Source organism: Lissotriton helveticus, chromosome 9 (genome assembly GCF_964261635.1).
Source record: "Lissotriton helveticus chromosome 9, aLisHel1.1, whole genome shotgun sequence".
NCBI lineage: Eukaryota > Metazoa > Chordata > Amphibia > Caudata > Salamandridae > Lissotriton > Lissotriton helveticus.
In genome coordinates, this window is record NC_136070.1 from 97,230,981 (window position 1) to 97,246,164 (window position 15,184).

At 47.5% G+C, this 15,184-nt stretch overlaps 1 protein-coding gene across 6 annotated transcripts in view; it reads right to left on the reverse strand.

Moving 5' to 3' along the window:
* The window catches only part of MTA1 (metastasis associated 1), a 761,697-nt gene that overhangs the window by 302,534 nt on the left and 443,979 nt on the right, over positions 1 to 15,184 (reverse strand). For all 6 annotated transcript variants that reach the window (XM_078659566.1, XM_078659564.1, XM_078659562.1 and 3 more), the window contains exon 12: positions 13,793 to 13,905. In XM_078659566.1, the coding sequence (XP_078515692.1) occupies positions 13,793 to 13,905 (113 nt within the window). The remainder of the gene's footprint in view (positions 1 to 13,792; positions 13,906 to 15,184) is intronic.

The window sequence follows — 15,184 nt, forward strand, 5'->3', positions numbered from 1 at the left end:
TTTATATGGAGCCGGTGCCTCTACTGGAGACCAGAGTCCTTTGATCTTCGCCTCTCCCAGATGGCCGTCCCATACCAGAAGGGATGCATCCATCACTACTGTGAGGTCTGGATGAGAAAGGGCGAGGTGTCTTCTTCTGACCCAATCGCAGGTCTTTCGCAGTGCTCTCTGAGATCCGGACCAGGTCAGTGAGATTTCCCCAATGCAGCGCCCATTGGAACTTCAGGTCCCATTGAAGATCCTACATGTGCCATCTGGCATGGTCCACAAGAAGGATGCCAAGAGGCCATGAGGCACAACAGCCTCAGAGTCCTTCTCACTGAAATCCGGGTCAGAGGCTGAAATATTGTATCATAGCCCGCACATCCTGAAATCGCAGCTCGGGAGGATAAGCCCCAAACTGCACGATGTCCAGAACTGCTCTGATGAAGGGAAGCATCTGAGAGGGAGTCGGGTGTCTTCGGCACGTTGATAGTGAACCCCAGCGAATGAAAGAGGCTCGCCATAGTCTGAAGATTGGAGACGACTGCTTGGGACGAGCCCACATTCAACAATCAGTCGTTGAGATAGGGGAAGACTGGAAACCCTGATCTCCACAGATGAGCTGCGACCACCGCCATCACCTTGGTCAACACCCACGGGGCACTGTTGAGGCCGAAGGGGAGCACAGCAAACTGAAAGTGCTCCTGGCCCACTGTAAACCGCAGGTAGCGACAATGGGCCTGCAGAACGGGAATGTGGAAATAGGCATCCTTCAAGTCCAAAGCTAGCATCCAGTCCCAGGTCTAGGGCAGACAGAACCTAAGCCAGAGTGAGGATCTTGATTTTCTCCTTCTTAAAGAAGTAGTTGAGGTCTCTGAAGTTGAGGATAGGGCGGAGGTCTCCATCCTTCTTTGGAACCCTCTCTATAGCTTTCTTGGCCTAGCGAGCCTTGACTTCCTCGCAGAGTAGCGCAAAATGATCTCCCGTCAGCGGATCATAAGTTGGAGGCATAGAGGGAGGAGGGGTAATCTCAAAAAGGGGGGCCAGGAGGGGGGTGGGTGGGGGGAGTATCCCCTTCGGAAGTATCTCCAACACCCACTTGTCCAAGGTGATGTTGCACCAATGGTGGAGGTGATGGCGTATCCTGCCACCCACTGGATGCTTGTGATCATGAAAAACTGGACTACGAAGGTTTTACGGTAGAGGAGGGGATGGTGGCTTGGTTTGACTTCTGGCCTCCTGACCCTAGAGGTCTGAATGAACCGCGTCCACGGCCCACAGAGATTGCTGAACTTAATGAACCCGCTAGCTGGAATAGGATTCACGCGGTTGGAAGACCCTTCCGTAGCCACAAAAGGAGTGAAAAGCAGACTTAGGTCGTGGTGTAGTACTGAGGCCAAAGGATTTGTCCACAACCCGCAAATCCTTGAAGGGCTCAAGCGCTGCATCAACCTTTTCTCTGAAGAGCCAACAAAAGGCATGTCCATGAGCTTTGGAGAGGTGGGTAGGGGGGGGGGGTGAGAAAAAATGTGTCACCTGGGGCAGGACGATGGCAGTAGGCAATTGTTCTATTCACAGGAGCCCCTGTGCTGGGTTTGAATCAGGTGCCCAGAAGAATGTACATTAAGGCCTCTTTAAAAGGCAGCAACGGTTCCGATGAGGAGAAACCAGGCTGAAGGACCTCCATCAAGACATTCGTCTTGGCCGTCACTGTAAGAAACTACAGGTCCCAGACCACCACAGGCCTAAGCACCACCATAGCAAACGACGCCCCCTGCTTCGTAGCCAGGTTAGGGGGAGACAGCATGCCAGAATCTGGGGAGGTGTCCAGGCCACTGGCATCACTCAGTTCCTCATATATCCTGGGGCTGCGGAATTTCTAAGGGATTATACTCCCCCCTTCTAATTCTCTTCCAAATCTTCAGAAAGGGGTAGGTTAGAGAGTATGAAGCAGTATGGATCTGTTGGCACTGGCCTCCCCCGTCTCGCCGTGTGGCGAAGTCGAAGCACGCTTTAACTTCTTGTGGTGTCTCTTACCTGACGACTTCGACGAAGAGGACTTCGAGCCCCTGAAGCGATGCTCGGACCTTTCTCTCGACCGGGAGAGAGATCGATGCGGTGACCTCTGCGGTGTGTGCCGGGACACGAGCAGGTTAAGGGACTGCTCCCTCAAAGCCTTCGGTACTATGACCCGACAATCTGACCATGACTGTGTCGTGGTTGCACTCCAGGCACCAGAAACACACGAGGTGGGGGTCTGTTACCGACATGGAGCAGTGACACGCGCCGCACATTCTAGGTCACCTGTATATTATTATTTTAATATTTGAAAGTTTTATATAGCGCGAACAAGATCTTTGCAGATATAAGAGCGCTTTACAAAGGCAAGGGGTAAGTACAGGAGAGTGCATAACAATAAGTGAGTGGTAGGGTAGGTACATGAGGGAGCATAGTCAGGTAAGTCAGTAATACAAATAGTATAAATAAGAGGGAGCATAGACAATCAGGTAAGTCGATAATGCAAATAATACAAATGAGCAAAGAGATCAGACAATTAGTACAGATCGACGCAGAGTCTTAAAAGGTCCACAGTAATAGTTCATGTGTATTTAGCCATGCGGACGACACCCAACTGTATTTGAAAATCTCCACTCCAGAAGACTTAATTTACCTCAACGCTATTCTACAGAACACGCAAATCTGGCTCACTAACAACCACCTCATGCTGAATACAAAAAAGAAAGGTATTCATTTTAATCTCTCCACCGAATCACACACCTAAGATAGATCTATGGTTGAAACATCTAACCTCCTTTGACTGTGCTCCCCTCATCATTGACTCCCTAGGAGTCACCATAGACAAACACCTAAATATGCAGACGCACATCATTATTGCCACTAAGGGAGCTAATCACAAGTTGAGTATACAAAGGAAACTCAAACCCTTCCTCCCCCAGGCCGACCTAAAAATAGTGGTGCAAGCCCTAGTGCTGCCAAGATTAGACTATGGAAGCAGCACCCAAGCTGGCTCCGCTGAGGGCATCACTTAATGCGGCAGCAAGACTGGTATCAGGAACGGAAAAAAATAGCCACATCTCTCCAACCCTGAAAGCTCTGAGCTTGCTGTCATATGAGGCAAGAATACACCTAAAGGTTGCCTGCATGACCCATAAAGCACTACATAACAATACACCCAGTTACTTAGCGCTAATGCTAAATATTTTTGCAGTACTTTACTTCTGAAACCATAATCCTTCCATAAGAAGAGAACTGGCTGCAAAGCATTCTCAGGGATTGCTCCAAAGATTAGGAACTCCTTACCTCCAGAGGAACGTGGAATGTCTTTATTCACAGCATTAAAAAAGAAGTAAAAATACTCCTAAAGAACAAATTCACGTCCTAAGACTTAATTTTTATGCTGACATCGAGTCACATATTCAATCCTCTTGTCACTGCCTACCTCCGGTGGAATGAAGGAGAATATTGTATGTATGTCTATTACCACAACCACTCGATGCTCATTAACTATAGTCAGTGTAAAGCTCTGTTGGCCACGGGTCTCCTATATTATCCATAGACCTCATACCTAGGGTGGATCAAAGGAGAATATCATATGTATGTTTATTATCACAACCACCTAATGCTCAATAACTGTAAATAGGGCAATGTTCTGCTGTAGACGGGTCATCTATGTTATTCATATACTATATAACCCTTCTGTAAGTAATGAAAAATATCAAATGTTTGCATACTACCTCTTTTTTTTCTTTCTTTCTTTTCTTATGTTTTTTTACTGTATACTGTAAAGCGCTCTGATACCCTCATGGCTCACGTTCGCGCTATATAAAACTTTATAAATAAAGAAACCCTCAAGTTTTCCTACTGGACATCCAAAGGAGTCAACAAAAAAAGTGTCAAAAAGTGACAGGGGGTAGCTCACTTCAAGGGATCGGAGCTGACTGGCGCGGAAGAAAAAGTATTGATATCAGCATGCTGGAGTGGAGGTTATATTGACGATGCAGAGGTCACAATGACGAACATGACACCTACGACGTCACCCGGAGTCAACCGACGCAACCTACCAACGCTCAAGGTTACTGCTATCAAAAATCTTCCGGATCCAGCCTGACGCCTGAAGTTCAAAGGTAAGGAATCTGCGGATAGATGTCGATCAGATATGGCATTTATCATTGTGAATTTCCCTAGCGGGTAAACATCTCCCATTGTTTCCACACCCGCCTCTGCAAGAATGGAAAGAGCCTTGAGTTCCTGAGATGTCCAGGTGATATAGTAATGGCAGTACTGGTGCATATAGAGGAGACGTATTCACTCATGCGCCAAGAGCACACCAGGCCCTCGTGGTGCTGTGTATAGTATTAATTTCCAGTCGTGTGATGTCTGCGCGCCCAAGTAGGAGAATAGCCGTGAGCGGTATAGGGTGTGCATTGTCACATTCTACAGCTAGGTTTGGCAGGAATTTGGAGGAGAAGTAGCAGTAATGGGCAAACCATGCCTTCGCACACAAGAAATAGAGAAACATATCCCAGGCACCAAACTCACCCTATTCATAAGCTCAAGTGAGTGCATTCCATGCTAATTCTAGGCTGTTTTCCCGCCGAGATTAGTGATATCATGCAGGACCGCAGGGTATTGAAGAAGGCCTTTGGCAAAGCAGTGGATATGTTAATGAACATGTACAAAAACACAACCATTTTCATGACCGCCACTCTGACAGCCAGCATCAAGATCCTCCAATTTTGAGACCACCCTGCCATATTTCTGCCGGATTACTATTTCCAGGTTCTTGTGTACCCATATATATGATAGAGCAAGGTAGGGGGGGTTGGAGCTTATCGTACTGTTCAGCCAAGCTCTGGAACCAACCATACGACTACAACCAAACCGGACAATCTTCAGGAAATCACTGAAGACCTGGTTGTTCCCCTCAAATGAAACCTGTTGAGACCACAGCCCAGCCTCCCCATACACACACTTAGCGCAAGACGCCACGGCATTCGAGCGCTTTAGAATGAGTAGTTTCTGTCCTGTAACTCCAGTTCTGTAGTAGGGGTATCTCTGTTATAGTCATAATCTAGTGAATAGTCCCGCCAATGTGCGTGGACCCCGGAGCAATCAAAAATAATCTCTTAAGTTGTCCTCAGTGCAGTCCTGCATAGACACTTAAGAGAAAATTAAAGACAATAATGGAGCCTATACCTGCAAGGCTACATGTCCAGTACTTCAACTAGAAATGCAAAGGATAATCCACCAACATCACATTTAACACAGTCTGCCAAGTTTCACCCATAGAGAAACTTCCCCTTCACAAAATCCTTGGAATGATAAGAGAGGAAGGGATGGACAGACAAGCCCCCATAGGCTGCCATTATGTGTCTTGAAAAGGGATACCTTGCCTTTAAGGAACTCTCCAGAGACCCTCGGTATCCCATGATGCACAGCAAACTCCTTTTACTTTCAGTTCTTTTTGAAGGTGTATAAAGAAAGGCCTGTAGCATACATTACAGTACCATTTTCGCCACCAGGGAGGAGAGCGGGCGCTTATGACAATAACAGAGATACCCCTACTACAGAACTGGAGTTACAGGTAAGAAACTACTCCTTCTGTAGGAGGGGATCTCTGTGTATAGTCATAATCTAGTGAGTAGAATGACAAGCCCATCCCAACAATGTAACCGGCGGTGGAGAAAAAGCCAACACCACTACTGTGCAAACAGATTTCTTAACGAAGCCTGCCCAACCTGAGCATCTGCTCTGGCATCAGAGTCCAGACAGTAATGCTTAGCAAAGGTATGGACTGACTTTCAAGTGGCAGCCCTGCAGATCTTTGCAATGGGAACATTACGAAGCAAAGCCGTTGTAGCCGCTTTGCCCCTGGTGGAATGAGCCTTAGGCTTACCTCCGAAGGTCTTATTAGCCTTCTGGTAACATAACTGGATACAGGACACAATCCACCTAGAGATGGATTGCTTCGAGGTAGCAAGACCAGTCCTGACCGACCCATAGTTGACAAATAGTTGGTCTGACCTACGAATATCCTTGGTCTTATCCAGATAGAATTTCAATACCCTTCTCACATCCAGGGAATGAAGAGATCTTTCCACTGGAGTGGAAGGATTCTGGAAAAACGTAGGTAAAGTTATAGTCTGATTAACATGAAAATCAGAGACCACCTTAGGAAGGAACTTGGGGTGAGTACGCATCACAACCTTAGCAGCATGAAAACCAGTATAAGGTTCTTGACAACATACTGCCTGAATCTCACTTACCCTTCGGGCCGATGTAATGGCCACAAGGAAAGCCACCTTCCATGATAAGTGCTGCAGTGAAGCCTTATGAATGGGTTCAAAAGGATCCTTCATCAATCTGGACAGCACCACATTTAACTCCCAGGAAGACGAAGGACTCTGCACAGGAGGAAACACTTTCTTTAATCCTTCCGAAAAATCCTTAATCACAGGGACCTGGAAGAAGGAAGTCTGTGAGGGACATTTCCTGTACGCAGTGAACACTGCGAGATGAACCTTAATAGATTGGACTGAGCCAAATGCAAGAGATATGGAAGGACAACATCTTCCTTGCAGGTCGTCGGATCATAGTTCTTGGAAGCACACCAGATGCAGAACCTCTTCCACTTGTAGGCATAAGACGTCCTAGTGGAAGGCCGCTTAGCCTCCTTGAGAATGTTCATGAAATCCTCAGGCAGATTCAGGTGTCCATATTGCACTATCTCAGGAGCCATGCCGCCAAACTCAATGATGAGAGGTTGGGGTGCACCATCTGCCCCCCCCGAACTTCGTGAGAAGGTCCGGCCGACGCGGCAGCCGCATGTGGGGTAGGAGAGACCGGTGAAGCAGGTCCGTGAACCACCAGTCGGGGCAACTCCGGAGCAATGAGGATCATCCGTGCTCTGGACTGAGACAGCTTGATGAGCACCGTCGGAATCAGGGGAATGGGTGGAAAAGCGTACAGAAAGCGGTTCGACCAGCTGATCCATAGCGCGTTCCCCAGAGTCCCCGGTTGGTAATACCTGGAGGCGAAGTCTCGGCATTTTCTGTTTTCGGCGGTGGCTAACAGATCTACGTTCGAAGAGCCTCACCTGTCGAAGATGTCTCTTAGCACTTCGAAGTTTAGAACCCACTCGTGATTTTCTTGCACCAGCCTGCTGAGTGCGTCCGCCTGAGCATTCTGCACACCTGACAGATGGGTAGCCGTTATCGTCAGTCCTCTGGCAAGTAGCCAGTGCCAGATCGCCTGCGCTTCCTGTGACAAGGTGCACGATCTCGAGCCCCCCTGCTTGTTGAGGTAATACATTGTGGTCGTATTGTCCGTCTGCACAAGCAAGGAGTTGGCCTGGAAGGATGGATGAAAGGCCTTCGGTGCCCAGTGAACCGCTCTGAGTTCCAGGAAATTGATGTGATACGTGGATTCCGCCGGGGACCACGTTCCCTGGATCTGTAGATCTTCGGAATGCGCTCCCCAGCCGTGGAGAGAAGCATCCGTGACGACAGTCTGAGTGGGAATGTCCTTGTGGAATGGAACCCCCTTGAGAAGATTCTCTGCGGAGCACCACCATCTCAGGGACTGTTGAGCGTGGAGGGACAGCTTGATCCTGTCGTGCCAGCTCTTCCGCCTCTGGTCCCACTGATCCTCCAGACATTCCTGCAACAGCCTCATATGTAGGCTTGCGTGTGGTGTGAGGAAGATGCAAGAGGTCATCGACCCCAGTAGAGAAGACACCGCTTGTAGATGGAACAGCTATGAGAGCCTGAGCCTTCCAAAGGATCGATAAAGCGTCTCTCCTCCGAAGGAGACACGCTTGCTGATAGACTATCGATGGAGGCTCCCAAGTACTGAAGGCACTGGACAGGCGTCGGAACAGACTTGGGCATGTTTATGTGCAACCCCAGCTGGCTCAACAGAACAGCCGTCTTGTTGAAGTGCAGTTGTGCTTCCTGGAAGGTGGAGGCTTTGTCTACCCGTACCTGGACGACTGGTTGATCAAACACCTTGTTCTTTCTCAGGTGCGCTGCCACCACTGCCATGCATTTGGAAAACATCCTGGGTGCAGACTTCAGTCCAAACGGTAGTACGGTGTACTGATAGTGATTGGTACCGACTAGAAATCGCAGGAACGTCAGGTGTTTCCGTGCAATGGGCACATGGAAGTACGCATCTTGCAGATCTATTGCGCAAAGCCAGTCTCCCCTTTGCAGCGGAGGATAAATCTGGTGCAAAGACAGCATGCAAAACTTTTCCCTGCAAATCCATTTGTTTGCTTGTCGCAAATCCAGATTGGGCCTCAACTCGTTCTTGTCCTACTTGCGCACGAGGAAGAACCGAAAGTAAAGACCCTTTCCCCTTTGAGACAAAGGGACGTCTTCTATCGCCCTTTTTCTTAACAGGATATCCGTCTACACCTGAAGCTCGCGCAGTTGGAACTGTGAGCGAACCGGTGGAATCGCTGGAGGCGGCTGGTGAAACAAAGACTGTATCCATTGCAAACAATATTCAGCACCCACTTGTCCGGAGTAATTTTTCTCCACTCTGCCAAGTAATTGTATATGCTTGCCCCCACCGGAGCGGGTAAAGGACGAGGGGGAAGTAGCACCTCAGGGCCTAGACCCGGCCGGGCCTTTAGGCGTCGAGGAGGACTGCTGGCCGCCTCTACCCCTCTCGCGTTTCTGGAATGGACGCCGCTGGTACTGCTGCTGCTGGTGTTGCTGCTGCCCAGCTTGACCACCCTGCCCTCGACCCTGGGCACCAAAACGTCTCTGGAAGGGGCGGAAGGTCTTCTTCTCTTGCGGCTTTTCTAACCCGACAGCCGTCAGGGTTTCAGCCTCCGCTTTCATGCGGGCCATCTCCTCATCCGCATGCTTTCCAAATAGCGTAGCACCAGTGAACGGCAGGTTGGCGACTCTCTGCTGCGCCTCCGGTTTTAGCGAAGTCAGGCGCAACCAGGCATGACGCCTAAGATTAATCCCGTGGCAGTAGCTGTGAGCCGCCAGGAGAGCGGAATCTGCATCCGAGCTGATCACCTGGTTGGATACCATCATGCCCTCGGTGATGATTTCCTGAAAGTCCTTCCTCTTGTCCCTAGGTAGGTGCTCCAGAAACTGTTGTAAGGAGTCCCATAAGGACCGGTCATACCGACCCAGGAGCGCCGTGGCACTAGCAGCTTTCATTGACGCTGCTGCTGAACCACACACCTTCCTTCCCGCGGAATCCATCATAAGGCTCTCCTTGTCCGGAGACACCGTAGACGACGGGGCAGTAGCGTGCTGCTTCCTAGTCGCCGTGACGATCACTGAATCCAGCACCGGGTTCAATCTAAGGAACGCCGGATCGGAGTCTGGGGCTCTGTATTTTTTCTGCAGTCGGGAAGGAGCAGATTTAGTCGACGCCGGAGTCAGGAGGAGCTCCGTAGCCGGCTCCTCCAGCCCTGGTACCAAGGGCAACAAGGGACGAGACAACTGCTTTTTGTGCAGGGTCTCTAAAATCACTGACGTCGAAGGTGTGGGGACCGTCAGCGTAATTGCCAGCTTTGCTGCCCCTCTCAACAACACCTCTTGGAACGACACGATGTCATCCACCGGTGACACTCTAGTATGTGGTGAATCCGATAAGGTGGGCGAGTAGTCGCGGGCACTGGAAGAGTCCGTGTGACGGGGCCTGGACCTGTCCCTCCGGTGACGGTGTCTAGACCGCGTTGAAGAGCGACGGTCAATCCTTGAACAGTGTCTCCTCCTGGACCGCGACCTTATATCTCCTAGGCCTAGGACGATCCACTGGCCGTACTGGAGGGAAAAACCGCGGACGCCGAACCGGAAGCCTAGGTTGTGGAGGCCCCGTACGCGGCGATGGAAGGCGCGGCAATGATGCAGACCGTGGAGGAAGAGATGGAGGAGGAAGAGGAGGAAGATGAGGTGGCGGAGTAGGATTACGAGGAGGAGGATCCTTAGGCAACGGAGGAGGATTCTTAGGCAATGGCGGAGGCATAGGCGTCCTGTGACTGGAAGGCTAGTAGGTCTGAGAGTAATCAGAGTCCACAGACCGCACAACTCTTCTCTTCTTCCTCTGCGCAGGCCTTGATGTTCTAGAGGCTGATCTTCTCTTAGACGAGCGCCGGTGCCGCCGCGACTGAGCTCGTGGATGCGGAGGACAGGGTGACTACCAAGTCCTGGGACACAGTCCTGTCCCTTGAACGTCCCCTGGACCTCGACTTCTTTCCTTGACGTCGACCTCTTTTTCAACGTCGAACGTCTCGACTTCGACACATCCCTCGACGTCGAGTCTCTCTTCCTCGACGGCAAACGGCGGTGTCGCCTCGATGGTGAGCGTCGGTGTTCCAGACGTCGGCGGTATCTTGACGTCGAGGCGGTCCTCGACGTCGACCTCGTCCGAGGTCTCGACGTCGGTCCCCTCGACGTTGCTTCGACCCTGAGCCCTGGGACGGTGGTCAACCCTCTCGACGCAGACGTCGAGGCTATCAACGTCGACGGAGATCTGCGTCGTTTCCTGGACTTATCTTGACTGGGGAGCCCCCCAGAGGCCGACGCACGGGCAGAGGACGAAGTCCCTCCATGCCCAGAGCGACCTTGGTCCTGCTGTCTCCTGAGCTCCAGTCCTTGGAGCTGGATCTTCTCTCTATCCTTCAGGGTCCTGCTGGAGAATTGTTGGCAAATCTCCCAGTCATCAGGAACATGAGAGGAAGGGAGACAGAGGATATACACCCTGTGAGGGTCTGACTTTGCCTTCTTACTGGCACACTCAGGGCACTTGTCGAACAGGGCAGGCATATTCAACAAAAGAGTGGGCAAAACTGGCCAAAAACTCCAGAAACGGGTAGAAGAAGCAGTCAGACGTCGAGTGAAACACTCTAAACACTTTAAAAGCGCCCAAAAATTGAAAAACACCCAAAAAGGGAGAGCTCAATGCTCCAGGGTCCCGCTAGCAGGAGCCGGAAAAAAGAACTGAAAGTAAAAGGAGTTTGCTGTGCATCATGGGATACCGAGGGTCTCTGGAGAGTTCCTTAAAGGCATGTTATCCCTTTTCAAGACACATAATGGCAGCCTATGGGGGCTTGTCTGTCCATCCCTTCCTCTATATCATTCCAAGGATTTTGTGAAGGGGCAGTTTCTCTATGGGTGAAACTTAGCAGACTGTGTTAAATGTGATGTTGGTGGATTATCCTTTGCATTTCTAGTTGAAGTACTGGACAGTGTAGCCTTGCAGGTATAGACTGCATTATTGTCTTAAATTTTCTCTTAAGTGTCTATGCAGGACTGCCCTGAGGACAACTTAAGAGATTATTTTTGATTGCTCCGGGGTCCACGCACATGGGCGGGACTATTCACTAGATTATGTCTATACACAGAGATCCCCTACTACAGAAACATTATCCTATCCTATAGGCTCCGTGCATCACTCTAGTGGGAAATCTAGTGCATGGGGCTCAGTGCACAGTTAGGGAAATTATGGTTGACTTGGGCCAGTTCCAAATCAGTCCAGAATACGACTCTGATCAGATAAAAATACTTTATTTGACTCAAAAAGATCCATAAAAGTTTGCGTACATACACCTTCATTTAAAACAAAAACATAGTAAAACACAGATTAATAGAAATACCTAGTATTTGCTACAGACCTGAAAAACAGTAAAAAGGTAGTTTAAAACTCCATGTATAATATCTGTAGTTCCAAGGGAAAGCAAATAGACCATCGCCAATCATAAGCTCTAATCCGTGATGTTAATAATAGTGAATGGATTAACTTCCTCCTCTGAGGTTTATAACATTTACAGAATAAGATAAAGTGTCACAGGGACAGACAGGAAGTGAGGAAAACCATGAGCCCTGGGTTGGAAAAGCAGCCAAGAAATTTATAGTTTTCAAGCGGAGCCTGGACAGCAAAAAATGTTGCCTTTCATTGAGATCTATTTGGATATAGAGGGCAAGTTGTATTTGTGGCTGAGAACAAGGCACCGAATGTCCAGTGGTATTACACAGTTCACTTGGCTGCCCAAGGCTTTGATACAAAAGTGATTTGATTGTAGCAGATGACACATTTCGCAAGGTATGAGGATTTGCATAATATTCTGAAACACCGATCTTCGCAAAACTCGTTTTGATGCACCTTAACCAGGGTATGACTAAGCTGTTGTCCAATTTCATACAGTCTGCTAATAGTGTTCTACAAAGATCAGCCTCTGGATTCTTCCAAATTCTTGCCCGGAGCAACAATGGCTGTAATGTAATCTTTTAAAAAAAACTCAGGCCAACTTACTCATGACAGACGATTCTTAACTAGGTGGTGTAGTAAGGGTCAGGAACAACAACAAAAAGATTTGGAACTTCGGAGAATGTCAAGTTCAGCTGGGGTGGTAAAAGTAATAGTCTGAGTGGGTGGTGCACGTGGAAGGAGAGAGAAGTGGAAGAACTGAGTAGGGTGCTGAGCGTGTTTCTCGGTACCAGATATTGTGGTGTCATTGTAGGAAGTCATCACCTGTGAAGTTGCACAAGGCGGTGATTCGAAAGATGAGATAATGTTCTAAGAAATGTTTTGGGTTTGCAATATGAGAGAGGAGAGTGTTGTAATATTTTGATTTGGATTTCTTGAAGACATTTTGGCAAAGAGATGTGATCCCGTCCAAATAAAGGACTATATTTTCTAGGGTGCGAGGTTCCATCAATCTTATCAACATGCTGACATTTAGTTTTTTGTTTGCTTCTTTTTTAGGTTTTAAGGAAGGAGCTAAACGAGTTTAGGGCACTGAACAAATTGGGTAAATTTGCAGAGGATAGCCAAGTAAAAGGCAGAGTGTTAAAGTGGTGTAATTAAGAGTGGTTCATGAATGTGATCAAAGTATTGGGAGTTTGATGAGGGCAGGTAGAGAATATGCCTATAGGCTCTTTAAGTTTACAAACAAGCGGTATGCTGAGAGGAAGAACTTGGACAGCTAAGTGAATCTGAACGTAGACTGATGTGGGTGGACCCTGATGTGGAGAAAAGAGTCAGAAACAAGGAGGCAAACATTACTTTCAGTGGCTTACTATGTGAGTAAGTGGGAAACAGATAGGTGAGGGAGTAATAACCAGATAGGTGCTCAAGAGTAATGGCCTGCATTTTGCTTGCTGTATCAATATTTCGCTAAAAAGTCTAGAAAAGAAACCTTGCGATTAAATTAGCAGGCCTTTGGACAGGAGAAATGTACAGTATTTAACAGAACAATAAAAAGCACAAATTCGGTCTTGACAGAGTCATGAGCTATAACAAACATCACAAATATCAACATGCTTGATGGTCACTCTGCTCTCTTTAAGCCCCTACACAACTACAGCAACATTCTCTAAGGTAAGGCTAATCCCAAATTCAATAGGCAAGTTGATAGGGCCGATATTTTATTTTGGTTATGTGTAGGCTATTTTATGGCTCCTGTAATATATACTACAAATCAACAATATAAAATTAGCCAACACCTAGTGGCCAAATTACAAGTTCATGATACACAGTTTTACCTAAGAAATTACCTGCACATTTTATAACATATTTGGGAAATGTGCGTTAATTTGAGTAATTGATGTTAACATAGAAAACGTAAGATGAACAAAAAAATAATGATAATTAGCTAACTGTACACAGCAATTGTCCATCGTTACTTTATTAACGGGTAAACTCGGATTCTCTGAATCCTGTGAAGCAAATAGTGAGATACTATTTATATTAATCTATTAAATTCATAAAAGGGTCAGCTAATCTGCACAATTAATGAAGAACATTTCAAATAACTTACTGTAGCAGCTTTCACATGCTCGTCCTATCACTGGGTTCTGTCCTTGTACTGCAGTCCCATTTACAGCCGGCTTGACATTATTTACAGTGATCTGGTTAGGATTTGGTTTATTACTTTTCAAGAAAAGCAAAAACATGAAACAGGTTAGCATCAAAATTAATGAAGTAGTTTGTTATAAGTTACTCACAAACCTAAATCAACTTTCAGCTAATATTGGATAGACAAAAACACTTCTGATATATGGAAAATGCTTATGGAAAGTTTTTTGTGCATGTTCTTTCAGCACTAATAGTTGTCAGGTAACTAAAATGCAGCAAGGTACTGTGGGTCATTATCACAAGTTACCTCCTAATTGGAGCTAAAATTCTAAATCAGGATGGCTGAGAGCGAAATTCTGACAGTGATCAGGAGTTCCTGTGGTGCTGTATCTCAGGTTGAATATGTGATAGGGGGAGGATATCTTCCTAATAGGAAGTGATGCCCTCACACACCCTTGAAGGTGTCATGCTTCGGAGGAAGGAAGGGTAGGTTACCGTGCCCCACATGGCAACTATCCATAAACCTTTAGCGGCAGCACTGTCTCGGTCCTCTGCCTGGACCCATGGTGCACATTACTCCTATTTGGAGGGTTGGATGTTAAGACTCTCACTTTTGTTAACTGATAAGTAGGTACCAATGTGGCTCACCTCCATTACAGAATTCTTCTGTGGTAATTATTGAATATCACACAACAAATAACCCCCCCCCACATAACCCTGACTAAGGGTAGGGATTTCCACTTTCTATGGTCCTTATGAAACGACATGGATCCCTCCTGGACCACTGAGGCGTGAAACATGTCGACCCATGCACATTGTTAGATTGATTTCTCCATTACGGGAAGCTCACAATCTACATACACTTTGTATCCCATACCGAGGGGACCCCAGATTAAATATAACTTTGTGATACCCCTCAAGTAGTTTTATTTCACTTCTTCGCTTATCTCCCACATACCTGCACTCAACATCACAGCTTGTTTTTACTTAAAAGATCTTAACTAAAGAGGCCACTAACGGGGCCCGTGGGGTATTGCAGCACCAATCTAACAAGGGGCCAAGCCAGATGATGAAGCATGACACCTTTACGAATTGTGTGAGAGCATCACTTCCTATTAATGAAGATTACCCCCATACATTATCATATAACCAACCTGAGATACAGCACAACCAGAACAGTTACCCCTTGTTATCGTCATAGTTGATCTTGGGAGCAAGGGTTCTATACTTCTTTTTAGCTCCCCACCCCCTCCTCTCGCCTCATTAAGGAGAGCTATGTTGCCTAAAGTGTCTTTATGGCCCTAGCAGGCTTGATAATCATGTGAGTTCCCGGAGGTTTCTACCCATTTAACAA